The 27,532-nt window shown below is 47.7% G+C and overlaps 1 protein-coding gene across 1 annotated transcript in view; it reads left to right on the forward strand.

The window, feature by feature from the left end:
* LOC135511975 (delphilin-like) overlaps window positions 1–27,532 on the forward strand; it is a 70,127-nt gene that overhangs the window by 34,898 nt on the left and 7,697 nt on the right. The window contains 10 exon segments of the mRNA XM_064933521.1: window positions 11,444–11,547; window positions 17,611–17,680; window positions 18,392–18,719; window positions 19,093–19,160; window positions 20,606–20,757; window positions 21,198–21,338; window positions 22,299–22,396; window positions 22,727–22,904; window positions 23,174–23,493; window positions 26,823–27,531. Of these exon segments, the coding sequence (XP_064789593.1) occupies window positions 11,444–11,547; window positions 17,611–17,680; window positions 18,392–18,719; window positions 19,093–19,160; window positions 20,606–20,757; window positions 21,198–21,338; window positions 22,299–22,396; window positions 22,727–22,904; window positions 23,174–23,493; window positions 26,823–27,531 (2,168 nt within the window).

Here is a 27,532-nt window from a genome sequence, read left to right on the forward strand (position 1 = left end):
AGCGATAGCAATACATGGTTATAACATCTACCGAAATGACAGAAATGTCAATATTCAGAACCACATTCCTGTAAAGCTTCTCATGTTAAATACTGTTGAAGTAATATGGCTACAGGTTCATCTGCCTAACCTTAAATTACATTTTGGGAAAATAGGCTAACTCAGCTTAATCATTCATTGAATCAGATGGCTCATTCATCACAAAACCGACTGATATTGCCAACTACTATTTTTTCATTGGCAAGATTAGCAAACTTAGGCATGACATGCCAGAAACAAACGCTGACACTACACATCCAAGTATATCTGACCAAATTATGAAAGACAAGCATTGTAATTCAGAGTTCTGTAAAGTGAGTGTGGAAGAGGTGAAAGAATTGTTGTTGTCTGTCAACAATGTCAAGCCACTGGGGTCGGACAACTTGAATGGAAAATTACTGAGGATAATAGTGGAAGATATTGCCACTCCTATTTGCCATATCTTCGATTTAAGCCTACTAGAAAGTGTGTGCCCTCAGGCCTGGGGGTGGGCAAAAGTCATTCCGCTACCTAAGAATAGTAAAGCCCCCTTTACTGGCTCAAATAGCCAACCAATCTGTCATGTCTTATTATGTCTGTTCCTGTCCTTTCTCTTCACTCTGTCTCTCTCTGCTGGTCTTATTAGGTTACCTTCTCTTTCTCTCCTTCTCCAGCTGTTCCTCATCTCCCCTAACTAGCTCATTCACCCTTTCCCCACCTGTTCCCTTTTTTCCCTCTGATTAGGTCTCTATTTCTCTCTCTGTTCCTGCTACTTTCGGTGTCAGATTCTCGTTTGTGTTTCTCATGCCAGAAGCAAGCTATCGTCTCGTTTGCTTCCACCTAGTCCTATCCTGTCGGAGTCTGCCTGGCAGGTGCATCCTGCACTCTACTAACTATCTTTTGTTTGCACCGTGTCCAGTTCATCATATGCTACGTGTGATCAGCTACCACCGTTCCTCTGTGACCCGCACCGACCCAGAGCGACCTGCAGCCTGTCGCCGCTACCCAGCTATTCATCAGAGGGACTTTATGTTTCATTTGTCACCCTCTCTGCGGGTATTCTAATGTGCCATTGACAACGTCGGAAGAGGATCTATGCCATTCCTGTTTTTCCATTAAAAGAACTCTGTTTCTGTTAAAACCGCTTTTGGGTCTTCACTCAAGTACATAACAGAAGAATCTGACCAAGAATGGACCCAGCGGCTCCGGACCCTTTTCACTCCGCCGTCGAGATCCAGGGAGCGATGCTAGGCAGACACGAGGAGGAATTGTCTGCTGCTCGACATGCCGTTGAGACCCTGGCCGTCCAAGTCTCCGACCTCACAAGACAGGTTCACCAACTCCACCTCGATCCACCGCCCACTTCCAGGGTTTCCGAGTCTCCGGAGCCCAGGATCAATAACCCGCCGTGTTACTCTGGGGAGCCCACTGAGTGCCGCTCATTCCTCACTCAGTGTGATGTGGTGTTCTCTCTCCAGCCCAACACTTACTCCAGGAGCACAGCCCGCATCGCCTACGTCATTTCTCTCCTTACCGGACGGGCGCGTGAGTGGGGCACGGCAATCTGGGAGGCGAGGGCTGAGTGTATTAACCAGTATCAGGACTTTAAGGAGGAGATGATACGGGTTTTTGACCGTTCTGTTTTTGGGGAGGAGGCTTCCAGGGCCCTGTCTTCCCTATGTCAGGGGGATCGATCCATAACGGATTATTCTATTGAGTTTCGCACTCTCGCTGCCTCTAGTGACTGGAACGAGCCGGCTTTGCTCGCTAGTTTTCTGGTGGGTCTCCTCGCCGAGGTTAAGGATGAGATTCTCTCCCGGGAGGTTCCTTCCAGTCTGGACTCCTTAATAGCTCTCGCTATTCGCATAGAGCGACGGTTTGATCTTCGTCGCCGAGCTCGTGGAAAGGAGTTCGCGTTCTCCGTTGCCCCCCTCTCCGCATCACTGCCACCTGCCGCATCACTGCCACCCTCCTCCGCCGGCTCGGATGCTGAGCCTATGCAGCTGGGGGGTATCCGCATCTCGGCCAAGGAGAAGGAACGGAGAATCACCAACCGCCTCTGTCTCTACTGCGGCTCCGCTGGTCATTTTGTCACCTCATGCCCAGTAAAAGCCAGAGCTCATCAGTAAGAGGAGGGCTACTGGTGAGCGCAACTACTCAGGTCTCTCCTTCAAGATCCTGCACTACCTTTCCGGTCCATCTCCGCTGGACCGGTTCATCTGCTTCCTGCAGTGCCTTGATAGACTCTGGGGCGGAGGGCTGTTTTATGGACGAGACCTGGGCTCGGGAACATGACATTCCTCTCAGACAGTTAAGGGATCCCACGGCCTTGTTCGCTTTAGATGGTAGTTCTCTCCCCAAGATTCAGCGTGAGACGCTGCCTTTAACCCTCACTGTCTCTGGTAATCATAGCGAAACCATTTCTTTTTTAATTTTTCGTTCACCTTTTACACCTGTTGTTTTGGGTCATCCCTGGCTAGTGCGCCATAACCCTTCTATTAATTGGTCTAGTAATACTATCCTATCCTGGAATGTTTCTTGTCATGTGACCTGTTTAATGTCTGCTATCCCTCCTGTTTCCTCTGTCTCTTCTTCACAGGAGGAGCCTGGTGATTTGACAGGGGTGCCGGAGGAGTATCACGATCTGCGCACGGTGTTCAGTCGTTCCACTTCTCTCCTTCCACACCGGTCGTATGACTGTAGTATTGATCTCCTTCCGGGAACTACTCCCCCCCGGGGTAGATTATACTCTCTGTCGGCTCCCGAACGTAAGGCTCTCGAGGATTATTTGTCTGTATCGCTCGACGCCGGTACCATAGTCTCCTCCTCCTCTCCCACCGGAGCGGGGTTTTTTTTTGTTCAGAAGAAGGACGGGTCCCTGCGCCCATGCGTGGATTATCGAGGGCTGAATGACATAACAGTTAAGAATCGTTATCCGCTTCCTCTTATGTCTTCAGCCTTCGAGATCCTGCAGGGAGCCAGGTTTTTCACCAAATAGGACCTTCGTAACGCCTACCATCTCGTGCGCATCAGGGAGGGGGACGAGTGGAAGACGGCGTTTAACACTCCGTTAGGGCACTTTGAATACCGGGTTCTTCCTTTCGGCCTCGTTAACGCTCCAGCTGTCTTTCAGGCACTAGTTAACGACGTCCTGAGAGACATGCTGAACATTTTTGTTTTCGTTTACATGGACGATATCCTGATTTTTTCACCGTCTCTCCCGATTCATGTTCAGCACGTGCGACGCGTCCTCCAGCGCCTTTTGGAGAACTGTCTTTATGTGAAGGCTGAGAAGTGCACTTTTCATGCCTCCTCTGTCCCTTTCTCGGTTCCGTTATTTCCGCTGAGGGCATTAAGATGGATCCCGCTAAGGTCCAGGCTGTCATTGATTGGCCCGTTCCTAAGTCACGCGTCGAGCTGCAGCGCTTTCTTGGCTTCGCGAATTTCTATCGTCGTTTCATCCGTAATTTCGGTCAGGTGGCAGCTCCCCTCACAGCCCTTACTTCTGTTAAGACGTGCTTTAAGTGGTCCGTTTCCGCCCAGGGAGCTTTTGATCTTCTCAAGAATCGTTTTACATCCGCACCTATTCTTGTTACACCTGACATCTCTAGACAGTTTGTTGTTGAGGTTGACGCGTCAGAGGTGGGCGTGGGAGCCATTCTTTCTCAGCGCTCCCTCTCTGACGGCAAGGTCCATCCTTGCGCGTTTTCTCTCATCGCTTATCGCCGTCAGAACGTAATTATGATGTTGGTAATCGCGAACTGCTCGCCATCCGCTTAGCCCTAGGCGAATGGCGACAGTGGTTGGAGGGGGCGACCGTTCCTTTTGTCGTTTGGACTGACCATAGGAACCTTGAGTACATCCGTTCAGCCAAACGTCTTAATGCGCGTCAGGCTCGTTGGGCTCTGTTTTTCGCTCGTTTCGAGTTTGTTATTTCTTATCGTCCGGGCTCAAAAAACACCAAGCCTGATGCTTTATCTCGTCTCTTCAGTTCTTCTGAGGTCTCCACCGACCCCGAGGGGATTCTCCCTGAGGGGCGTGTTGTCGGGTTGACTGTCTGGGGAATTGAGAGGCAGGTAAAGCAAGCACTCGCTCACACTCCGTCGCCGCGAGCTTGTCCTAGGAACCTTCTGTTCGTTCCCGTTCCTACTCGTCCGGCCGTTCTTCAGTGGGCCCACTCTGCCAAGTTAGCCGGCCACCCCGGCGTTCGGGTACGCTCGCTTCCATTCGCCAGCGTTTCTGGTGGCCCACTCGGGAACGTGACGCGCGTCGATTTGTCGCTGCTTGTTCGGTCTGCGCGCAGACTAAATCTGGGAACTCTCCTCCTGCCGGCCGTCTCAGACCGCTTCCCATTCCCTCTCGACCGTGGTCTCACATCGCTTTAGATTTTATCACCGGACTGCCTTCATCAGCGGGGAAGACAGTTATTCTTACGGTTGTCGATAGATTCTCTAAGGCGGCTCATTTCATTCCTCTCGCTAAGCTCCCTTCTGCTAAGGAGACGGCTCAGATCATTATCGAGAATGTTTTCCGAATTCATGGCCTTCCGTCAGACGTCGTTTCGGACAGAGGCCCGCAGTTCACGTCTCAATTTTGGAGGGAGTTTTGCCGTTTGATTGGGGCTTCCGTCAGTCTCTCGTCCGGCTTTCATCCCCAGTCTAACGGTCAAGCCGAACGGGCCAATCAGACTGTTGGTCGCATCTTACGCAGTCTTTCTTTTCGTAACCCTGCGTCTTGGTCAGAACAGCTCCCCTGGGCAGAGTACGCCCACAACTCGCTTCCTTCGTCTGCTACCGGTCTATCTCCTTTTCAGAGTAGCCTCGGGTACCAGCCTCCGCTGTTTTCATCTCAGCTCGCCGAGTCCTGCGTCCCCTCCGCTCAGGCTTTTGTCCAGCGTTGCGAGCGCACCTGGAAGGGGTCAGGTCGGCACTTTGCCGTAATAGGGCGCAGACTGTGAGGGCCGCTAATAAGCGTAGGACCAAGAGTCCTAGATATTGTTGCGGTCAGAGAGTATGGCTCTCCACTCAGAACCTTCCCCTTAAGACAGCTTCTCGCAAGTTGACCCCGCGGTTCATTGGTCCGTTCCGTATTTCTCAAGTCATTAATCCTGTCGCAGTGCGACTTCTTCTCCGCGCTATCTTCGTCGCGTTCACCCGGTCTTCCATGTCTCCTGTGTTAAGCCCGTTCTTCGCGCCCCCGCTCGTCCCTCCCCCCCATCCTTGTCGAGGCGCACCTATCTACAGGGTTCGTAAGATTTTGGACATGCGTCCTCGGGGCCGTGGTCATCAGTACCTAGTGGATTGGGAGGGGTACGGTCCTGAGGAGAGGAGTTGGGTTCCCTCTCGGGACGTGCTGGACCGTTCGCTGATCGATGATTTCCTCCGTTGGCCCCAGGTTTCCTCCTCGAGTGCGCCAGGAGGCGCTCGGTGAGTGGGGGGGGGGGGTACTGTCATGTCTTATTATGTCTGTTCCTGTCCTTTCTCTTCACTCTGTCTCTCTCTGCTGGTCTTATTAGGTTACCTTCTCTTTCTCTCCTTCTCCAGCTGTTCCTCATCTCCCCTAACTAGCTCATTCACCCTTTCCCCACCTGTTCCCTTTTTTCCCTCTGATTAGGTCTCTATTTCTCTCTCTGTTCCTGCTACTTTCGGTGTCAGATTCTCGTTTGTGTTTCTCATGCCAGAAGCAAGCTATCGTCTCGTTTGCTTCCACCTAGTCCTATCCTGTCGGAGTCTGCCTGGCAGGTGCATCCTGCACTCTACTAACTATCTTTTGTTTGCACCGTGTCCAGTTCATCATATGCTACGTGTGATCAGCTACCACCGTTCCTCTGTGACCCGCACCGACCCAGAGCAACCTGCAGCCTGTCGCCGCTACCCAGCTATTCATCAGAGGGACTTTATGTTTCATTTGTCACCCTCTCTGCGGGTATTCTATTGTGCCATTGACAACGTCGGAAGAGGATCTATGCCATTCCTGTTTTTCCATTAAAAGAACTCTGTTTCTGTTAAAACCGCTTTTGGGTCTTCACTCAAGTACATAACACAATCAGCATGTTAACAACCCCTAGTAAGGTATTGGAAAAATGGTGTTTGACCAGATACAATGCTATTTTACAGTAAAAACATGTACAACAAACTTTAAGCATGCTTATAGGGAAGGACATTCAACAAGCACAGCACATACACAAATGATTGATTATTGGCTGAGAGAAATTGATAATAAAAAGATAGTGGGGGCTGTTTTGTTAGACTTTTGCCATTATTGATCATAGTCTGCGGCTGGAAAAACATACACTACCGGTCAAAGGTTTTAGCACACCTACTCATTCAAGGGTTTTTCTTTATTTTTACAATTTTATACATTGTAGAATAATAGTGAAGACGTCAAAAGTATGAAATAACACGTATGGAATCATGTAGTTACCAAAAAAGTGTTAAAAAAATAAAAATATTTGAGATTCTTCAAAGTAGCCACCCTTTGCCTTGATGACAGCTTTGTACACTCTTAGCATTCTCTCAACCAGCTTCATGAGGTAGTCACCTGAAATGCATTTCAATTAACAGGTGTGCTTTCTTAAAAGTTAATTTGTGGAATTTCTTTCCTTCTTAATGCGTTGAGCCAAACAGTTGTGTTGTGACAAGGTAGGGGGGTATACAGAAGATAGCCCTATTTGGTAAAAGACCAAGTCCATATTATGGCAAGAACAGCTCAAATAAGCAAAGTAAAATGACAGTCCATCATTACTTTAAGACATGAAGGTCAGTCAATATGGAACATTTCAAGAACTTTGAAAGTTTCTTCAAGTGCAGTCACAAAAACCATCAAGCGCTATGATGAAACTGGCTCTCATGAGGACCGCCACAGGAAAGGGAGACGCAGAGTTACCTCTGCTGCAGAGCATAAGTTCATTGTAGTCACCAGCCTCAGAAATGTAAGCGCAAATCAATGCTTCACAAAGTTCAAGTAACAGACACATCTCTACATCAACTGTTCAGAGGAGACTTTATGAGCAAAAAAGAAAAATGAGCAATGGACATTATACCGGTGGAAATGTGTCCTTTTGTCACGTGTTCTCCCTCTCTGGCTTCTAGGTCACCAGGCTGCTCATTATGGCACACACCTGCCCCCATTGTTACGTGCACCTGCGCATCATCAGACTCACCTGGACTCCATCACTTCCCTGAATGTCACTGCCTTTGTTTCCTTCCCCAGGCGTTATTGTTTCTTTTTCAGTTTCATGTCTGTGCGTTGTTCGTGTCTCTTTGTATTATGTTGCGTTTATTTATTGAAACACTCACTCCCTGAACTTGCTTCCCGACTCTCAGAGCACATCATTACACCTTTGGTCTGGAGTCCAAATTGGAGATTTTTTGTTTCATCACTGTGCCTTTGTGAGACGTGGTGTGGTTGAACGGATGACCTCTGCATGTGTATTTCCCACCGTAAAGCATGGAGGTGGAGGTGTTATGGTGTAGGGGTGCTTTGGTGATGACACTGTCAGTGATTTATTTAGAATTCAAGGCACACTTACCTAGCATTCTGCAGCGATACGCCACCCCATCTGGTTTGGGCTTAGTGGGACTATCATTTGTTTTACAACAGGACAATGACCCAACACACCTCCAGGCTGTGTAAGGGCTATTTTACCAATAAGCAGAGTGATGGGAGTGCTGCATCAGATGACCTGGCCTCCACAATCACCCGACCTCAACCAAATTGAGATGGTTTGGGATGAGTCAGACCGCAGAGTGAAGGAAAAGCAGCCAACAAGTGCTCAGCGTATGTGGGAACTCCTTCAAGACTGTTGGAAAAGCATTCCAGATTAAGCTGGTTGAGAGAATGCCAAGAGTGTGCAAAGCTGTCATCAAGGCAAAGGGTGGCTATTTGAAGAATCTCAAATATAAAATAAATGTTGATTTGTTCAACACTTTTTTGGTTACAACATGAGTCCATATGTTATTTCATAGTTTTGATGTCTTCACTATTATTCTACAATGTAGAAAATAGTAAAAATAAACAAAAACCCTTGAATGGGGCTCCCGAGTGGCACAGCAGTCTAAGGCACTGCATCTCAGTGCAAGAGGTGTCACTACAGTAACCTGGTTCAAATCCAGGCTGTATCACATCTGGCCATGATTGGATCACATTTGGCCATGATCGCACAACTGGCCCAGCGTCGTCCAGGTTTATGCAGGGGTAGGCCGTCATTGTAAATAAGAATTTGTTCTTAACTGACTTGCGTAGTTAAAAAAAAAAAATTAAATTGTAGGTGTTCTAAAACTTTTGACCGGTAGTGTGTGTGTTATTGCTTTACATCCCCTGCTATATTGTGGATAAAGAGTGACCTGTCTAACAGAACAAAGAGGGTGTTCTTTAATAGAAGCCTCTCCAACATAATCGAGGTAGAATCAGGAATTTCCCAGGGCAGCTGTCTAGGCCCCATACTTTTTTCTATCTTTACTAATGACATGCTTTGAGTAAAGCCAGTGTGTCTATGAATGCGGATGACTCAACACTATACACATCAGCTACTACAGACTGAAATGACTGAAACACTTAACAAAGAGCTGCAGTTCGTTTCAGAATGGGTGGCAAGGTATTAGTTAGTCCTAAATATTTCTAAAACTACAAGTATTGTATTTGGGACAAATCATTCACTAAACCCTAAACCTCAACTTAATCTTGTAATAAATAATGTGGAAATTGAGCAAGTTGAGGTGATTAAACTGCTTGGAGTAACCCTGGATGGTAAACTGTCATGGTCCTATTGGTACAACAGTAGCTAAGATAGGGAGCAGTCTGTCCATAATAAAACACTACTCTACCTTCTTAACAGTACTATCAACAAGGCAGGTCCTACTGGCTCTTGTTTTGTTGCACCTGGACTACTGTTCAGTTTTGTGGTCAGGTCCCACAAAGAGGGATTTAGGAAAATTGCAATTGGCTCAGAACAGGGCACCACGGCTGACTCTTGGATGTACAAAGAGAGATAACATTAATAATATGCATGTCAATCTCTCCTGGTTCAAAGTGGAGGAGGGATTGACTTCATCACTACTTGCATTTGTGAGAGGTATTTATATGTTGAAAGCATGAGCTGTCTGTTTAAACGACTAGCACACACCTCAGACACCCATGCATACTCCACAAGACATGCCACCAGAGGTCTCTTCACAGTACTACATAGAGCAATGACTATATGTAACTCAATTCCACATCAGGTGATGCAAGCAGTAAAATTTGATTTAAGAAACAGATAGAAATACACCTTATGGAACAGCATAGACTGTGAAGCAACACAAACATAGACACAGACACATGCATACACACACATGATAACATACACACTATACACACACGTACACATAGATTTTGTGTTGTAGATATGCGGTAGTGGAGTAGGGAACTGAGGGCACATACTTACTGTGTTGTGAAATCTGTTATGCATGTCTTGTAATGTTTTTAAAATTGTATAACTGCCTTAATTTTGCCGGACCCCAGGAAGAATTGCTAATGGGGATCCATAATAAATACAAATACATACAGTATGCTCAGCTCTAAGCCATACAGTAGCTCAGTTTATCTGCTGTATAGCAGCCTGGTCTCATTGACTAGACGTAACATAGTAAATGTAAATCTTTGACACTCAAATTAGTATGATATGTTACGTTTGGTATTGTTACATAAGACAAGCAAAAAACAAAAGTACGGTGGTTGGCCAGGGTGGATGAGTTGATGTATAACACAATACTTTTTAGGTACTTTGCAACTACTTAGCATGTTAGCTAACCCTTTTAGCTAACACTTCCCCTAACTCTAACCCTAACCTTAACCCTTTTAGCGAACCCTTCCCCTAACCTTAACCCTTTAACCTAACACCTAAACTTAACACTAACCTTAACCCTAACCCCTAACCCTAACCTATGTGACATATAGTATGTTTTGCAAATTCGTAACATATAATATGAATTGTAATTCATAGCATGTCATATGAAATGGATGATTAAATTAATACATACCATACGAAACTTAACATATCATACTAAATTGAGTGTCTTGGATTTACATACAGAATAATATAAAATGCTATGACAAGGTAAAAATCTGTCGTTCTGCCCCTGAACAAGGCAGTTAATCCACTGTTCCTAGGCCGTCATTGTAAATAAGAATTTGTTCTTAACTGAATTGCCTAGTTAAATAAAGGTTCAATTACATTTTATTTTTATTTTTTTTAATTAGACCAGGTTGGATGTAGGGTTAACGTTGTCACACCACTCCATGCCAGTTTTACAGATAGACTTTATGGTAGACTCCACCCAATGTTTTACCAACAGCCCTTCCTAATCCTTCTCGCTGCCCATGGCCAGTGTTATTCCAAAATGCTGCTCATTAGGATATGTCCTGTGTAATCACCTTGACAGCTCATATACAGTAACAGTAAGAGACAGCCCATGGTATTAGATAGGAGATTAGCTGTGCCTCTGATTAGCATAGCCTCCATCACATGTAGGACAGACAGGAACCTGCTTGTACAGTCGAGATCTCTCACTAACCTGCTGCCAGGCTCTATCAAGTGGAACTAATTGATACACTATTGTTTATGGTAAACTGCCTTTCGAGGTATAAGGTTTCAAGTCAGTATGGAAAAGTAATATTCAATATTGAATTCTCAAGTGATGATAGGTTATTTAATTGATTGTGCATTGGATCATCCACATCACGTTTTCAGTATTCAGCTCCTCTTCTGTGCTGTTTATTGGGTTATGGTATTGATGTATAGAAGTACTAATGCTAGATGGGGAGAGAGGTTAAATATCTGTTTTCTTCACCTTTTCTAACTCTTATATCCAGTGCTTTGCAGTGCTGAGCCTACCCTCTTACTCTGTGCCTCTTATTACCATTATTATTATTATTATTATTATTATTACTCTAAAACCCCATTAGAATTTTTCTCATCTGTCCCCATATCACATAACAAGCATAAAGATGATCAAATAATGAATTTTACCGGTCTCCTCTCTGCTTCTTGTTCTGCTTTATGGACCTCTGTTTATATCTTACCATGTTGCCTTGAGTAGTTTCCATGGCAACTGTGATATCTCCATCCCAGTCGTTGATGGTTCTTTCTTTTATTGTTTTATATTTGGTTGCATTCACGTTACATAAGACACAGATGATGTGGGAATAATAATATGAATTGATTGCTAGTTACTGTTGAGAACGCTATTCAAAATGTCCAGTGGTACTTCATAAATACAGTTGAAAGCTGTTGACAGCCCATTGATTAAACATCATTACACAACAGTGGTAGTGATGTAGTTCCTAAATATTACAACTACATTGTTACAACCATATCTTCTACTACTACAACAATTTATACAAATATCTGTCAGAAACTAATAAAGACTTTGTAATGTTTCCTCAGCCTCCATGCTCCCCCCAGGACAGTGAGGGTTTACAGAGGGAAGAAGAGTTTTGGGTTCACCCTGAGAGGCCATGCCCCTGTCTGCATCGACTCTGTCATCCCAGGTAAGTGATGACGCATTGCGTTACACTTCTCTATGTACTGTGTTGTATAGCACTGTATTGTCCTGGAGGAAATGGGAAGAGAGCCTATGACGCGACTTCTTCTTTTGGACGTTAACAAGGCAACACTCCATCTTAACTCCTCCTCCACCTCCTCTAGTTTCAGACCAGTATATAGGGGATCTAGTTTCAGACCAGTATGTAGGGGATCTAGTTTCAGACCAGTACGTAGGGGATCTAGTTTCAGACCAGTACGTAGGGGATCTAGTTTCAGACCAGTACGTAGGGGATCTAGTTTCAGACCAGTACGTAGGGGATCTAGTTTCAGACCAGTACGTAGGGGATCTAGTTTCAGACCAGTACGTAGGGGATCTAGTTTCAGACCAGTACGTAGGGGATCTAGTTTCAGACCAGTACGTAGGGGATCTAGTTTCAGACCAGTACGTAGGGGATCTAGTTTCAGACCAGTACGTAGGGGATCTAGTTTCAGACCAGTACGTAGGGGATCTAGTTTCAGACCAGTACGTAGGGGATCTAGTTTCAGACCAGTACGTAGGGGATCTAGTTTCAGACCAGTACGTAGGGGATCTAGTTTCAGACCAGTACGTAGGGGATCTAGTTTCAGACCAGTACGTAGGGGATCTAGTTTCAGACCAGTACGTAGGGGATCTAGTTTCAGACCAGTACGTAGGGGATCTAGTTTCAGACCAGTATGTAGGGGATCTAGTTTCAGACCAGTACGTAGGGGATCTAGTTTCAGACCAGTACGTAGGGGATCTAGTTTCAGACCAGTACGTAGGGGATCTAGTTTCAGACCAGTACGTAGGGGATCTAGTTTCAGACCAGTACGTAGGGGATCTAGTTTCAGACCAGTACGTAGGGGATCTAGTTTCAGACCAGTACGAAGGGGATCTAGTTTCAGACCAGTACGTAGGGGATCTAGTTTCAGACCAGTACGTAGGGGATCTAGTTTCAGACCAGTACGTAGGGGATCTAGTTTCAGACCAGTATGTAGGGGATCTAGTTTCAGACCAGTACGTAGGGGATCTAGTTTCAGACCAGTACGTAGGGGATCTAGTTTCAGACCAGTATGTAGGGGATCTAGTTTCAGACCAATACGTAGGGGATCTAGTTTCAGGCATTTATTTAAAGCCTGCTATGTTAGGTTAGTCTTTTATGATTTTGTTTAAGGGGCCGTCTGAGGTCGATAAGGGGAGTTTCAGGAATTCTAAAAGAGATTGAGATTAGGATGAATACATGGATTGATGTGGATGTTGCTGTGATGGAGAGATGTTCTGTTGTAATTTTACATGCAGAGGTCAGGTTGTACCAGAGTGTTATAATAGGGGGTTTACCGGATGCTCCTCTTTGTCGGAGCTGAAGAGGGGGAGGAGTGTGTGTGTGTGTGTGTGTGTGGGGGGGGGGATGACGCCGTTCACCCACTCCAGATCTGAGCAGAGGCCAGAAGTAAGTTACTCACTGACTCAGTGGGCTAGGCCTTATGAGGACTGCTGCTGTGGGTGGATGAGATGAGATTGGGATGTACAGGCAGGCGTCCACACAGGCATCCATAAGAACCCACTGTCTCATGTCAGAGCGCCTACGTGGCCCTGTGGTACAGTACACCTACCAAACATGGATAATATTATGCTTCATTGGTTCCCAAAGGGCTACCAGCATAACCCAATACATTAGACAAAACATGGTACATGAAAACAACAGCAGTCAAATACCACATACTGATTTGATTAATGGTGCTAATATAAATGTTATGTTGTGCATATCATTATGGGTTATGTGTCTTCTCTCTGACTCTCATCCCCCTGTCTCTCTGACGCTCATTCCCCTGTCTCTCTGACTCTCATTCCCCTGTCTCTCTGACTCTCATTCCTCTGTCTCTCTGACTCTCATCCCCCTGTATCTCTGACGCTCATTCCCCTGTCTCTCTGACTCTCATTCCCTTGTCTCTCTGACTCTCATTCCCCTGTATCTCTGACGCTCATTCCCCTGTCTCTCTGACTCTCATTCCCCTGTCTCTCTGACTCTCATCCCCCTGTCTCTCTGACTCTCATCCCACTGTCTCTCTGACTCTCATTCCCCTGTCTCTCTGACTCTCACCCCCCTGTATCTCTGACTCTCATCCCCCTGTCTCTCTGACTCTCATCCCCCTGTCTCTCTGAATCTCATCCCCCTGTCTCTCTGACGCTCATTCCCCTGTATCTCTGACGCTCATTCCCCTGTATCTCTGACGCTCATTCCCCTGTCTCTCTGACTCTCATCCCTCTGTCTATCTGACTCTCATTCTCCTGTCTCTCTGACTCTCATTCCCCTGTCTCTCTGACTCTCATTCCCCTGTCTCTGACTCTCATTCCCCTGTCTCTCTGACTCTCATTCCCCTGTCTCTCTGACTCTCATTCCCTTGTCTCTATGACTCTCATCCCCCTGTCTCTCTGACTCTCATCCCCTGTCTGTCTGACTCTCATCCCCTGTCTCTCTGACTCTCATCCCCCTGTCTGTCTGACTCTCATCCCCCTGTCTGTCTGACTCTCATCCCCTGTCTGTCTGACTCTCATCCCCTGTCTCTCTGACTCATCCCCCTGTCTCTCTGACTCTCATCCCCTGTCTGTCTGACTCTCATTCCCTGTCTCTCTGACTCTCATCCCCTGTCTCTTTGACTCTCATCCCCCTGTCTCCCTGGCTCTCATCCCCCTGTCTCTCTGGCTCTCATCCCCCTGTCTCTCTGACTCTCATCCCCCTGTCTCTCTGACTCTCATCCCCCTGTCTCTCTGACTCTCATCCCCCTGTCTCTCTGACTCTCATCCCCCTGTCTCTCTGACTCTCATCCCCCTGTCTCTTTGACTCTCATCCCCCTGTCTCTCTGAATCTCATCCCCCTGTCTCTCTGACGCTCATTCTCCTGTCTCTCTGACTCTCATTCCCCTGTCTCTCTGACTCTCATTCCCCTGTCTCTGACTCTCATTCCCCTGTCTCTCTGACTCTCATTCCCCTGTCTCTCTGACTCTCATTCCCTTGTCTCTCTGACTCTCATCCCCCTGTCTCTCTGACTCTCATCCCCTGTCTGTCTGACTCTCATCCCCTGTCTCTCTGACTCTCATCCCCCTGTCTGTCTGACTCTCATCCCCCTGTCTGTCTGACTCTCATCCCCTGTCTGTCTGACTCTCATCCCCTGTCTCTCTGACTCATCCCCCTGTCTCTCTGACTCTCATCCCCTGTCTGTCTGACTCTCATTCCCTGTCTCTCTGACTCATCCCCTGTCTCTCTGACTCTCATCCCCTGTCTCTTTGACTCTCATCCCCCTGTCTCCCTGGCTCTCATCCCCCTGTCTCTCTGGCTCTCATCCCCCTGTCTCTCTGACTCTCATCCCCCTGTCTCTCTGACTCTCATCCCCCTGTCTCTCTGACTCTCATCCCCCTGTCTCTCTGACTCTCATCCCCCTGTCTCTCTGACTCTCATCCCCCTGTCTCTCTGACTCTCATCCCCCTGTCTCTTTGACTCTCATCCCCCTGTCTCTCTGAATCTCATCCCCCTGTCTCTCTGACGCTCATTCCCCTGTATCTCTGACGCTCATTCCCCTGTCTCTCTGACTCTCATCCCTCTGTCTATCTGACTCTCATTCTCCTGTCTCTCTGACTCTCATTCCTCTGTCTCTCTGACTCTCATCCCCCTGTATCTCTGACTCTCATTCCCCTGTATCTTTGACTCTCATTCCTCTGTCTCTCTGACTCTCATCCCCCTGTATCTCTGACGCTCATCCCCCTGTATCTCTGACTCTCATTCCCCTGTCTCTCTGACGCTCATTCCCCTGTCTCTCTGACTCTCATTCCCCTGTCTCTCTGACTCTCATCCCCCTGTCTCTCTGACTCTCATCCCCCTGTCTCTCTGACTCTCATCCCCCTGTCTCTCTGACTCTCATCCCCCTGTCTCTCTGACTCTCATCCCCCTGTCTCTCTGACTCTCATCCCCCTGTCTCTCTGACTCTCATCCCCCTGTCTCTCTGACTCTCATCCCCCTGTCTCTCTGACTCTCATCCCCCTGTCTCTCTGACTCTCATCCCCCTGTCTCTCTGACTCTCATCCCCCTGTCTCTTTGACTCTCATCCCCCTGTCTCTCTGAATCTCATCCCCCTGTCTCTCTGACGCTCATTCCCCTGTATCTCTGACGCTCATTCCCCTGTCTCTCTGACTCTCATCCCTCTGTCTATCTGACTCTCATTCTCCTGTCTCTCTGACTCTCATTCCTCTGTCTCTCTGACTCTCATCCCCCTGTATCTCTGACTCTCATTCCCCTGTATCTTTGACTCTCATTCCTCTGTCTCTCTGACTCTCATCCCCCTGTATCTCTGACGCTCATCCCCCTGTATCTCTGACTCTCATTCCCCTGTCTCTCTGACGCTCATTCCCCTGTCTCTCTGACTCTCATTCCCCTGTCTCTCTGACTCTCATCCCCCTGTCTCTCTGACTCTCATCCCCCTGTCTCTCTGAATCTCATCCCCCTGTCTCTCTGACGCTCATTCCCCTGTCTCTCTGACGCTCATTCCCCTGTCTCTCTGACTCTCATCCCTCTGTCTATCTGACTCTCATTCTCCTGTCTCTCTGACTCTCATTCCCCTGTCTCTCTGACTCTCATTCCCCTGTCTCTGACTCTCATTCCCCTGTCTCTCTGACTCTCATTCCCCTGTCTCTCTGACTCTCATTCCCTTGTCTCTCTGACTCTCATCCCCCTGTCTCTCTGACTCTCATCCCCTGTCTGTCTGACTCTCATCCCCTGTCTCTCTGACTCTCATCCCCCTGTCTGTCTGACTCTCATCCCCCTGTCTGTCTGACTCTCATCCCCTGTCTGTCTGACTCTCATCCCCTGTCTCTCTGACTCATCCCCCTGTCTCTCTGACTCTCATCCCCTGTCTGTCTGACTCTCATTCCCTGTCTCTCTGACTCATCCCCCTGTCTCTCTGACTCTCATCCCCTGTCTCTTTGACTCTCATCCCCCTGTCTCCCTGGCTCTCATCCCCCTGTCTCTATGGCTCTCATCCCCCTGTCTCTCTGACTCTCATCCCCCTGTCTCTCTGACTCTCATCCCCCTGTCTCTCTGACTCTCATCCCCCTGTCTCTCTGACTCTCATCCCCCTGTCTCTCTGACTCTCATCCCCCTGTCTCTCTGACTCTCATCCCCCTGTCTCTTTGACTCTCATCCCCCTGTCTCTCTGAATCTCATCCCCCTGTCTCTCTGACGCTCATTCCCCTGTATCTCTGACGCTCATTCCCCTGTCTCTCTGACTCTCATCCCTCTGTCTATCTGACTCTCATTCTCTTGTCTCTCTGACTCTCATTCCCCTGTCTCTCTGACTCTCATTCCCCTGTCTCTGACTCTCATTCCCCTGTCTCTCTGACTCTCATTCCCCTGTCTCTCTGACTCTCATTCCCTTGTCTCTCTGACTCTCATCCCCCTGTCTCTCTGACTCTCATCCCCTGTCTGTCTGACTCTCATCCCCTGTCTCTCTGACTCTCATCCCCCGTCTGTCTGACTCTCATCCCCCTGTCTGTCTGACTCTCATCCCCTGTCTGTCTGACTCTCATCCCCTGTCTCTCTGACTCATCCCCCTGTCTCTCTGACTCTCATCCCCTGTCTGTCTGACTCTCATTCCCTGTCTCTCTGACTCTCATCCCCCTGTCTCCCTGTCTCTCATCCCCCTGTCTCTTTGACTCTCATCCCCCTGTCTCCCTGGCTCTCATCCCCCTGTCTCTCTGACTCTCATCCCCCTGTCTCTCTGACTCTCATCCCCCTGTCTCTCTGACTCTCATCCCCCTGTCTCTCTGACTCTCATCCCCCTGTCTCTCTGACTCTCATCCCCCTGTCTCTCTGACTCTCATCCCCCTGTCTCTCTGACTCTCATCCCCCTGTCTCTTTGACTCTCATCCCCCTGTCTCTTTGACTCTCACCCCCCTGTCTCTCTGACTCTCATCCCCCTGTCTCTCTGGCTCTCATCCCCCTGTCTCTCTGACTCTCATCCCCTGTCTATCTGACTCTCATTTCCCCTCTGTCTCTTCAGACAGCCCCGCTGAAGACTGTGGTCTCAAACCGGGCGACCGCATCCTTTTCCTCAATGGGCTGGACATGAGGTACATAAACCTGTTCTAACTTTACCTTAAGATGCACACAGGACAGTGAGTCAACATGATGACTTTCAAGTTTTAATGTCACATGCACAAGTACAGTGAAATGCCTTCCTTGCATTAACCCCGACAATGCAGTTATTAATAACAATGTAATACTAAAAATAACAAAGTAGAACAAAAATAAACAAGATATAAAATAGAAGAACACGATTAAGTAAGTTAGTATACTATATACAGGTTCAGTTCCAGTAGCATATTTACAATATGCAGGGATACTGCGGTGATGGAGGTAGATATGTATAGGGGTAAGGTGACTAGGAATCGGGATATATGGTAAGTGGACTGGTGTGTGTCTGTGCTCACACATATGCATGGATGTGTGTGTAGAATGGAATTTGAGAAAATGACTGTAGGAAGCCCTTTCACACCCTTTAATGTACTTATTATTCCATTCTATTCTGAACATGAAGTGTAGGAGTGAACACAGCCTGGGTGGAATCATCGCCCATAGCACAATATCACCCACAGTATCAACCCACAAATACTTCATTATACCACCCTAGTAACCATGTAATACTAGGATTTACATGGTGAGTAGTAGAGCGCACTACTGAATTCTGTAGTTAGTAACTCTCTATACCTTCCTGTAGGAGCTGGTCCTATGACAACATCATTGTCGATTGTAGTAGTGAAAGTGACTGTGTGTGTCTTCAGAAACTGTTCCCATGAGAAGGTGGTGTCCATGCTGCAGGGCAGTGGGGCCATGCCCACCCTGGTGGTGGAAGACGGACCCTCTGGTTACTCCCACTCTGACCAGAGTGACCAGGAAGACTCTTCCACAGGCCTTGCCCCTGCCGTGGCCCCCAGGTCCCGCTCCCGCTCCCCGGTCCCCCTCTGCTCCTTGCAGTGGGTGGCTGAGATCCTACCCCCCAGCATCAGGGTCCATGGTCGCACCTTTAGCCAGCAGCTGGATCATCTCCTGACGGTGCAGGAGAGATACACCATCTGCAAGTCCCTGGAGACCTTCTTCCAACAGAGGTGTGTGTGTGTGTGTGGGGGGGGGGGGGGTATGTTCTGGAGGATGGAAAAGGAGTGAGAGAGAGAAAGAGGGAGAGATAGAGACCTATTATCTCTCCAAATGACAGGATGATATATTTGTTTGAAATGCGTCAAACATCAAGGGTAAATATGACATTGATTTGATGTTTACCTACCCTAGAGGGGATTTACAGAAACGTCTTTACATAATCTGACATGTCCCTAACAAATAACACACCTACCCTTCAATAACATCCTTTAATCCTAATATGGTTCATTACATCTCATTACATGCACTACATGTAAATGATATAATTATATACATTATATAATGGTAAACTTGTCTAATCTAAAGCAATACATGTTATTTTACAGAGAACAGAATCAGAGTCACCAAGACAAATTCCCTATCAACATTACTGAATAGCAATAAACCTTTTCGAAAGTATGATTTTCTTTTGATACTTTTATTTTAGCATGTTTGAGAAAGTCAACTCGCACACCTGAACGTGCTTGTCACGATCTTCGTAAGGAGCGGACCAAAATGCAGCGTGGTATGTGTTCATGATGATTTTTTAATTAAAGAAAGCACTGAACACCGAATGCAAACTATACAAAACAATAAACAAATAACGACCGTGAAGCTATAATGAGAACTGTGCTGACACAAGCAACTAACATAGACAATCACCCAACAAACAAACAGTGAAACCCAGGCTACCTACGTATGATTCTCAATCAGAGACAACTAATGACACCTGCCTCTGATTGAGAACCATACTAGGCCGAAACATAGAAATCCCAAAATCATAGAAAAACAAACATAGACTGCCCACCCCAACTCACGCCCTGACCATACTAAATAACGACAAAACAAAGGAAATAAAGGACAAGAACGGTGAGCAAAAATCCCAGAACCACACGGGGGGACCTAGTGAATGACCTGCAGAGAGCTGGGACCAAAGTAACAAAGCCTACCAACAGTAACACACTACGCCGCCAGGGACTCAAATCCTGCAGTGCCAGACGTGTCCCCCTGCTTAAGCCAGTACATGTCCAGGCCCGTCTGAAGTTTGCTAGAGAGCATTTGGGTGATCCAGAAGAAGATTGGGAGAATGTCATATGGTCAGATGAAACCAAAATATAACTTTTTGGTAAAAACTCAACTCGTCGTGTTTGGAGGACAAATAATGCTGAGTTGCATCCAAAGAACACCATACCTACTGTGAAGCATGGGGGTGGAAACATCATGCTTTGGGGCTATTTTTCTGCAAAGGGACCAGGACGACTGATCCGTGGAAAGGAAAGAATGAATGGGGCCATGTATCGTGAGATTTTGAGTGAAAACCTCCTTCCATCAGCAAGGGCATTGAAGATGAAACGTGGCTGGGTCTTTCAGCATTACAATGATCCCAAACACACCGCCCGGGCAACGAAGGAGTGGCTTCGTAAGAAGCATTTCAAGGTCCTGGAGTGGCCTAGCCAGTCTCCAGATCTCAACCCCATAGAACATCTTTGGAGGGAAACATCACTGCTCTAGAGGAGATCTGCATGGAGGAATGGGCCAAAATACCAGCAACAGTGTGTGAAAACCTTGTGAAGACTTACAGAAAATGTTTGACCTCTGTCATTGCCAACAAAGTGTCTATAACAAAGTATTGAGATAAACTTTTGTTATTGACCAAATACTTATTTTCCACCATAATTTGCAAATGAATTCATTAAAAATCTTACAATGTGATTTTCGGGATTTTTGTTTTCTCATTTTGTCTGTCATAGTTGAAGTGTACCTATGATGAAAATTACAGGCCTCTCTCATCTTTTTAAGTGGGAGAACTTGCACAATTGGTGGCTGACTAAAAACTTTTTTGCCCCACTGTATATGTTCAGGAACGTGGACACCCTGATTGTTGATGTGTTCCCGGTGTTGGACACTCCAGCCAAGCAGGTGATCTGGCAGTTCATCTACCAGCTATTGACCTACGAGGAGCAGGAACACTGTCAGAGCAAGATTTCACGCTTCCTTGGTTTTAAGACTGCAGGTGGGTCAGCTAGCCGTTAGCCACATCTCTCTGCCTGCTTGGAATGGGTCTGTTGTGGGTGAGTGAATTGAGTTAGAGGTGGGGTCTTGGTCTGGTTATGCTCTCAATGGTTTAGATTTGCATAATCGTTTGTCTTCTCTTCCAAAGTGGGTGATTGCTTTTCATCTTGAGAGACAAGGCTAAGACAGCTAGATATTACCATGACAAGAACTGACGACTAGAGGATATGTTTATTGTTCAGTGGGTGTTTGGGATATTCTGAGATGTTTCCTTTTGACATTCTAATTCATTCTAATTCGTCTCTCTCTTTCTGTGTGTGTGTGTGTGTGTGTGTGTGTGTGTGTGTGTGTGTGTGTGTGTGTGTGTGTGTGTGTGTGTGTGTGTGTGTGTGTGTGTGCGTGCGTGTGCGTGTGCGTGCGCGTGCGCGTGCGTGTGCGCAGCAGCAACAGAGCCAGAGCCAGGTGCAGGACAGGAGCACCATAGGAGGAGCAGCTCAGTGCGTGTGTCAGGCACCTCCTACAGAGGCACCGTACGGGAGAGGAGCTCTGATGACTGCATCATCAGAACACACCTGGGAATGGGTACTAAAGTGATCAGCTCAAAAACTATTTGTCCTTATCCTTGATTGGAAGGGTTTCCTCTCAACCATTCACTCCTGGACTGATGGTTCACCTGCTGCTGTTAACAGAGTGCATATACTGAATATACAGAACACTAGGAACACCTGTTTTTTCTATGACATAGACTGGTCAGGTAAATCTAGGTGAAAGCTATGATCCCTTATTGATGTCACAATCAGTGTAGATGGGGAGGAGACAGGTTAAAGAAGGATTTTTAAGCCTTGAGACATGGATTGTGTATGTGTGCCCATTCAGAGGCGAATGGGCAATACAAAATATTTAAGTGCCTTTGAATGAGGTATGGTAGTATGTGCCGGGCGCACCGGTTTGTGTCAAGAACGGCAACGCTGCTGGGGTTTTCACGTTCAACAGTTTCCCGTGTGTATCAAGAATGGCCCACCACCCAAAGGACATCCAGTCAACTTGACACGACTGTGGGAAACATAGGAGTCAACATGGGCCAGCATTCCCGAGGAACACTTTCAACACCTTGTAACGTCCATACCCAAATGAATTGAGGCTGCTCTGAGGGCAAAGGGGGGGGGGGGGGAGGTGTCTCTAATGTTTGGTATACCCAGTGTATATCCAAGCCTAGTATTGCATTTATCCCATCTATACTCTCATAGGGCCGAATCTTAACTTGAGAAATTTATACAGTAACTTGGAATTTAGCACAAACTACACATTGACACCAATGGGAGATTTGTGCAGAAATTCAAGTTACGGGGTATAGCGTACAGTAGATCTCAAGTTAGGATCCAGACCACAGTTATCAGACTGGACTACAGTCTCTGTTGCTTCTCCATGCTGTTATCTACATTCTGATGCTTCCTGCTGTCTCCTGCTCTCTCCCCTCCTCTCTGGGCCTGAGAGGAGGAGGATGATCATGAATGCTTGTCCCTGTCCTTCATGTGGACGCAGGGATTCATGTGGCTGCACCAGGGAGTGGGAGTGGGACACCCGGAGAGAGACAGTGTGGAGACGGCACCTCCTTCCCAGAATCCCCTGACCTGAATCACGTGGGTATAAAACTGCAACACAATGTTCAGCCACATAGAGCCAGCAGTGCGAGTTATGTGTGTATACCAGAGCTGGCTCTTTATAAAGATGCTTTTGGAAACACTTTATCTGGACGTCTGCTCATGAACCGTCTGAAAACATTAGTATGTAGTTATGTTAACGTTTAAAGCAAGACAAATAGGAGGCATGTTGTTTAGGATTTTTACTCAAGGTAAATAATGGTTAACAAAGTATCTAGTTATGATTCATAAAGTGTTTATAAGCAGACCTTGTGATAAAGAGTCCCCGGTGCTTTGTGCTAACGGCCTGCTCACACCTACGACCCCTAGATGTCAGGAGTGTACACGGAACTGGAGAGTGTGTACACAGGGAAGAGTGCCATGAAGGCCGTGCAGCAGAATCACAGTCGCTGCTCTCCATTGACCCAGCCTGACCGAGAGGAGCTGGAACAGACTGACGCCTATGGCCAGTCTCCAGCTCGCTCCTCTCTCAGTCAAGGTAGCACAGGTAACACAGACATACACACACACACACACACTGTCGACACGGCAACCACTTGAAGCCAATGGTCCGTCAATTGTAAAGATAACAATAACATTGTCATAAATGTTGTCATTCATACTGACTTCAAGGATGACAAATAAGATAATTTAAGATGGAACCCATTTTGTTTAAAGAGACTTATTTAGTCACAAAGTTTAAAGAAACTTGTTTAGTCACAAAGTCCTCTGTTAGACATCTTTGAAATAATGGAGCGTTTCTTTTCCCCTCCCCAGGGAACCGTAAATCAGGTCTGTCTCTGACATGGAAGGAACCTTTGCCCGACCCTCTGTATGAGTTCTACCACGGGGGAACCATCCCCTCTCCGGGCAGCGCTGACTCCAACCCCTATGTGAGCCTGGAGAGCCCGCTTCCATCCCCCCAGAACTCTGACGACCCCACCAGCCCCCTGTCCAGACGCAGGAAGCTTTTCACATTCTCCAGACCCCCCCGGAGCAGGGACACGGACAAGTTCCTGGACGCTCTGAGCGAACAGCTGGGACACCGTGTCACTCTGGTGGAAGACTTCCTCCCTGGAGAGAATGACTATGAGGAGGTGAGAGATGGAAACAGTACATGAAGAGATAGTCACTATGAGGAGGTGAGAGACAGAGACAGTATATGAAGAGAGTCACTATGAGGAGGTGAGAGACAGAGACAGTATATGAAGAGATAGTCACTATGAGGAGGTGAGAGACAGAGACAGTATATGAAGAAATAGTCACTATGAGGAGGTGAGAGACAGTATATGAAGAGATAGTCACTATGAGGAGGTGAGAGACAGAGACAGTATATGAAGAGATAGTCACTATGAGGAGGTGAGAGATGGAGACAGTACATGAAGAGATAGTCACTATGAGGAGGTGAGAGACAGAGACAGTATATGAAGAGATAGTCACTATGAGGGGGTGAGAGACGAAGACAGTACATGAAGAGATAGTCACTATGAGGAGGTGAGAGATGGAGACAGTATATGAAGAGATAGTCACTATGAGGAGGTGAGAGATGGAGACAGTATATGAAGAGATAGTCACTATGAGGAGGAGAGAGAGCCACTGTGGGCCCAAACACACACAAAAAGCAGAAAAAAATACATATTGGACAGAACACACGTTAGGTTATTGTGACACAGCCAGTTGGGTCACTTAGTTGGGTTGTTGATGCTGGGTCATTGAGCCATGACCCACCAGGTCAGATCTGAAGACTAGAGGTGTGGCTTAGTGGACGAGGCTTTCAAATAGTTATTTTTGGCCAACCATGAGAGTAAATATCATTCCGGTTCATGTTGTGTTGTACAGTATTGTCATCACATGTTAAGGTTGAGGACTGAGACTTTTTACACAAGAGTATGAAATGCCTATAAACATATCCCAATGTAGGGAGAGTTACCACGTTATAATATTTAAATAATAATGTTTTTACATTATATTAAAATATCTAATTAGCAAAGTTATTGAAGGAACATTTTAATTTTATCACGATGTTGGTAATAATGATGGTCGGACCAAGGCGCAGCGTACATAGAGTTCCACATACTTTTAAAGAATAAAGTGAAACTTAAGCAATTACAAAACAATAAAGAATAAACGAACCATGACGACAATGCTGTGCTAACAGGCAACTAAACATAAGCAATATCCCATAACCCACAGGTGGGAAAAATGCTACTTAAATATGATCCCCAATTAGAGACAACGATAACCAGCTGCCTCCAATTGGGAATCATACAAATCACCAACATAGAAAATCAAACCTAGAACCTCAGAAAATATAAACTACAACGAAAACCCCTAGTCATGCCCTGACCTACTCTACCATAGAAAATACAGGTTTTAATGGTCAGGATGTGATCCCCCCCAATGTGCGGACTCCGACCGCAAAACCCGAAACAAAAAAGGGAGGGTTGGGGCGGTGTCTAGTGTCGGTGGTGGCTCTGGTGAAGGCCGAAGTACCCGCTCATCCGGTGGATCCAGCCATGGACCCAGGCTGAACACTGTGCCTGGACTGGACCTAGGCGCAGGGGAAAGCTCCTGCCATGGAGCGGGACTGGACGCTATGCCTGGACTTGGCACCAATGTCGAAGAAGACTCTGGCCTTGGAGCTGGACTGGACGCCGTGCTAAGACTGGGCATCGGTGCAGGGGAAGGCTCCGGCCATGGATTTGGAGGTTCCGGACCGTGGACCTCGATGACCCACGGTCCGGAACTTCCTGAGACGGTCCGCGGCCCGGACCTTCTGAGACGATCGGTGGTCCGGAGCCTCCAGCGAGGGTTCACAGTCCGGAGCCTCCAGCAACGATCTACAGTCTGGAGTCCCCGGCGATGAACCACGGTCTGGAGTCCCTGGCGACGATCTACGGTCCGGAGTTCCCGGCGACGATCTACGGTCCGGAGTCCATGGTCCGGAGCCTCCGGTGACGATTCAGGGTCCGGTTCCTCCGGCGACGATCCGAAGTCTCCAGCGAGGGTTCTTAGTCCGGAGCCTCCTGCAAGGGTTCACAGTCCGGAGCCTCCGGCGACGATCTACAATCTGGAGTCCCCGGCGATGAACCACGGTCTGGAGTCCCTGGCAACGATCTACAGTCCGGAGTTCCCGGCGACGATCTACGGTCTGGAGTCCCCGATGATGATCTATGTTCTGGAGTCCCCGACGACGATCTACGGTCCGGTTCCTCCGGCAACGATCCATGGTCCGGAGCCTCCGGTGACGATTCAGGGTCCGGTTCCTCCGGCGACGATCCACAGCCAGGAGCCCCCGGCGATGATCCACGGTCTGGAGCATCCGGTGATGATTCACGGTCCGGTTCCTCTGGCGATGACCAATGGTCCGGTTCTTCCGGCAACGAGCCACTGTCCGGTTCCTCCGATGACATGTTCACGAGCGGAGTGGGTACTTTGCCCCGCACCGGAGCTGCCCCCGACGGTAGATGCCCACCCGGACCCTCCCGTATTGACTCAGGTTTTGAGGCCGGAGTCCGCACCTTTGGGGGGGGGGGTGGTTACTGTCACACCCTGACCATAGAGAGCTTCTATTCTCTATGTTGATTAGGTCTGGGTGTGATTTAAGGGTGGGTTATCTAGGTGAATTATATTTCTATGTTGGCCTAGTATGGTTCCCAATCAGAGGCAGCTGTTTATCGTTGTCTCTGATTGGGGATCATATTTAGGTAGCCATTTTCCCATTGTGCTTTGTGGGATCTTGTCTATGTATAGTTGCCTGTGAGCATTTTAGTAGCTTCAGTGTTTGTTTGTTCGTTTTGTTGTTTTGTTCTTTAAAGTTTTCTATTCCAAAATAAAGTATGGAAACATACCACGCAGCATCTTGGTCCACTCCTTATAACGATCGTGACATATTTGCAGTGTACAAACTTAACATGATGAACAGGAACAACATATACTATCACGGGTGGCTAAGAATACCTATCTGCAAGCCAAGCCACCAATAGGCCACACCCACTGAAAATAACATGATCACCCAAATATGACCAAACATGTGTTCTGTCCACTATTTACCCAGCACTGGGTGGTTTTTAACCCAGCATTTTTTAAAGTGTACCAGATCAAATTCATTGAGTGCAGAAACAGTCATGTCCAACAAGTTATTCAATTATCTACAGTACAGTATAAGACATCTGATGTTTACTAACATGATACAGACAGTACAGTAAATGTAGTTGTTATTGTGTGAACAGCTATTTATGGGGACGGTTTCCATGGTTTCTGAAGAAAAGCAGTGCATATGAATAGGAAATTATTACATGCATTATCGCTGTACAATGAAGGTTGATTATAAGGCGTGTCTGGAGAATGGTTACAAGATGTAAATCAGATGACATGGTGAGTCTGATTAGAAGGTGTGAGACTGATGATTATCTGCTGTGTCCAGATGAGTTTCCAGGATGAGCAGGAGGTGAGCTACCTCCCCCGCCAGCTGAGCAGTGCCAGCAGTGAGGACATCAGCAGCAACGATGAGGCCACCTCCCTCTCCTACTCCTCCGGGTCAGAACACATCCCCATCCCCCCACCCCCGCAGAGCGCCCCGCCACCCCCGCCCTTGCCCACCCCCTTACCCCCGCCACCCTTCGGCTTCTCCGACCCCCTCCCCATTACCCCTGTCCTCTCCCACTTCTCCCCCGAACACATCCCCCGGGCGCGCATGTCCTTCCAGCCGCAGCACCCCATCATCCCCCCTCCCCCGCCTCCCCCACGGGCCTTCATGTACAACAGGCCGTCTCTACACAAGGTGCTGCCAACCAGAGATGAGCTACAGGGCTGTGTCCACCACCAGGCTACTCAGATGACTCTCCCCCTGGGCCCTCGCTACTCTCCCCAGCCCTCTCGCCCCAGGAACCTGCCCCGCCAGGCCAGCCAGCCTCAGCCCCTGACCCAGCCCAACCTGTGTCCCCAGCCCTCCCCTCAGCCCAACAGGCAAAGCCAGCTCGCCCTCCAGAGGCACCACCAGCTTCACCACCAGCCCCAGCTGAGCCACAGCCTTCCCCCTAAAGCCCCTCACCTGTCCCAGCCCCAAAGTCACCCTCCCCAGCCCCCTCACTCACAGACCTATGAGACCCCCATCTCAGTGTCAGAACTCCAGAA

Source organism: Oncorhynchus masou, chromosome 24 (assembly GCF_036934945.1).
Source record: "Oncorhynchus masou masou isolate Uvic2021 chromosome 24, UVic_Omas_1.1, whole genome shotgun sequence".
NCBI lineage: Eukaryota > Metazoa > Chordata > Actinopteri > Salmoniformes > Salmonidae > Oncorhynchus > Oncorhynchus masou.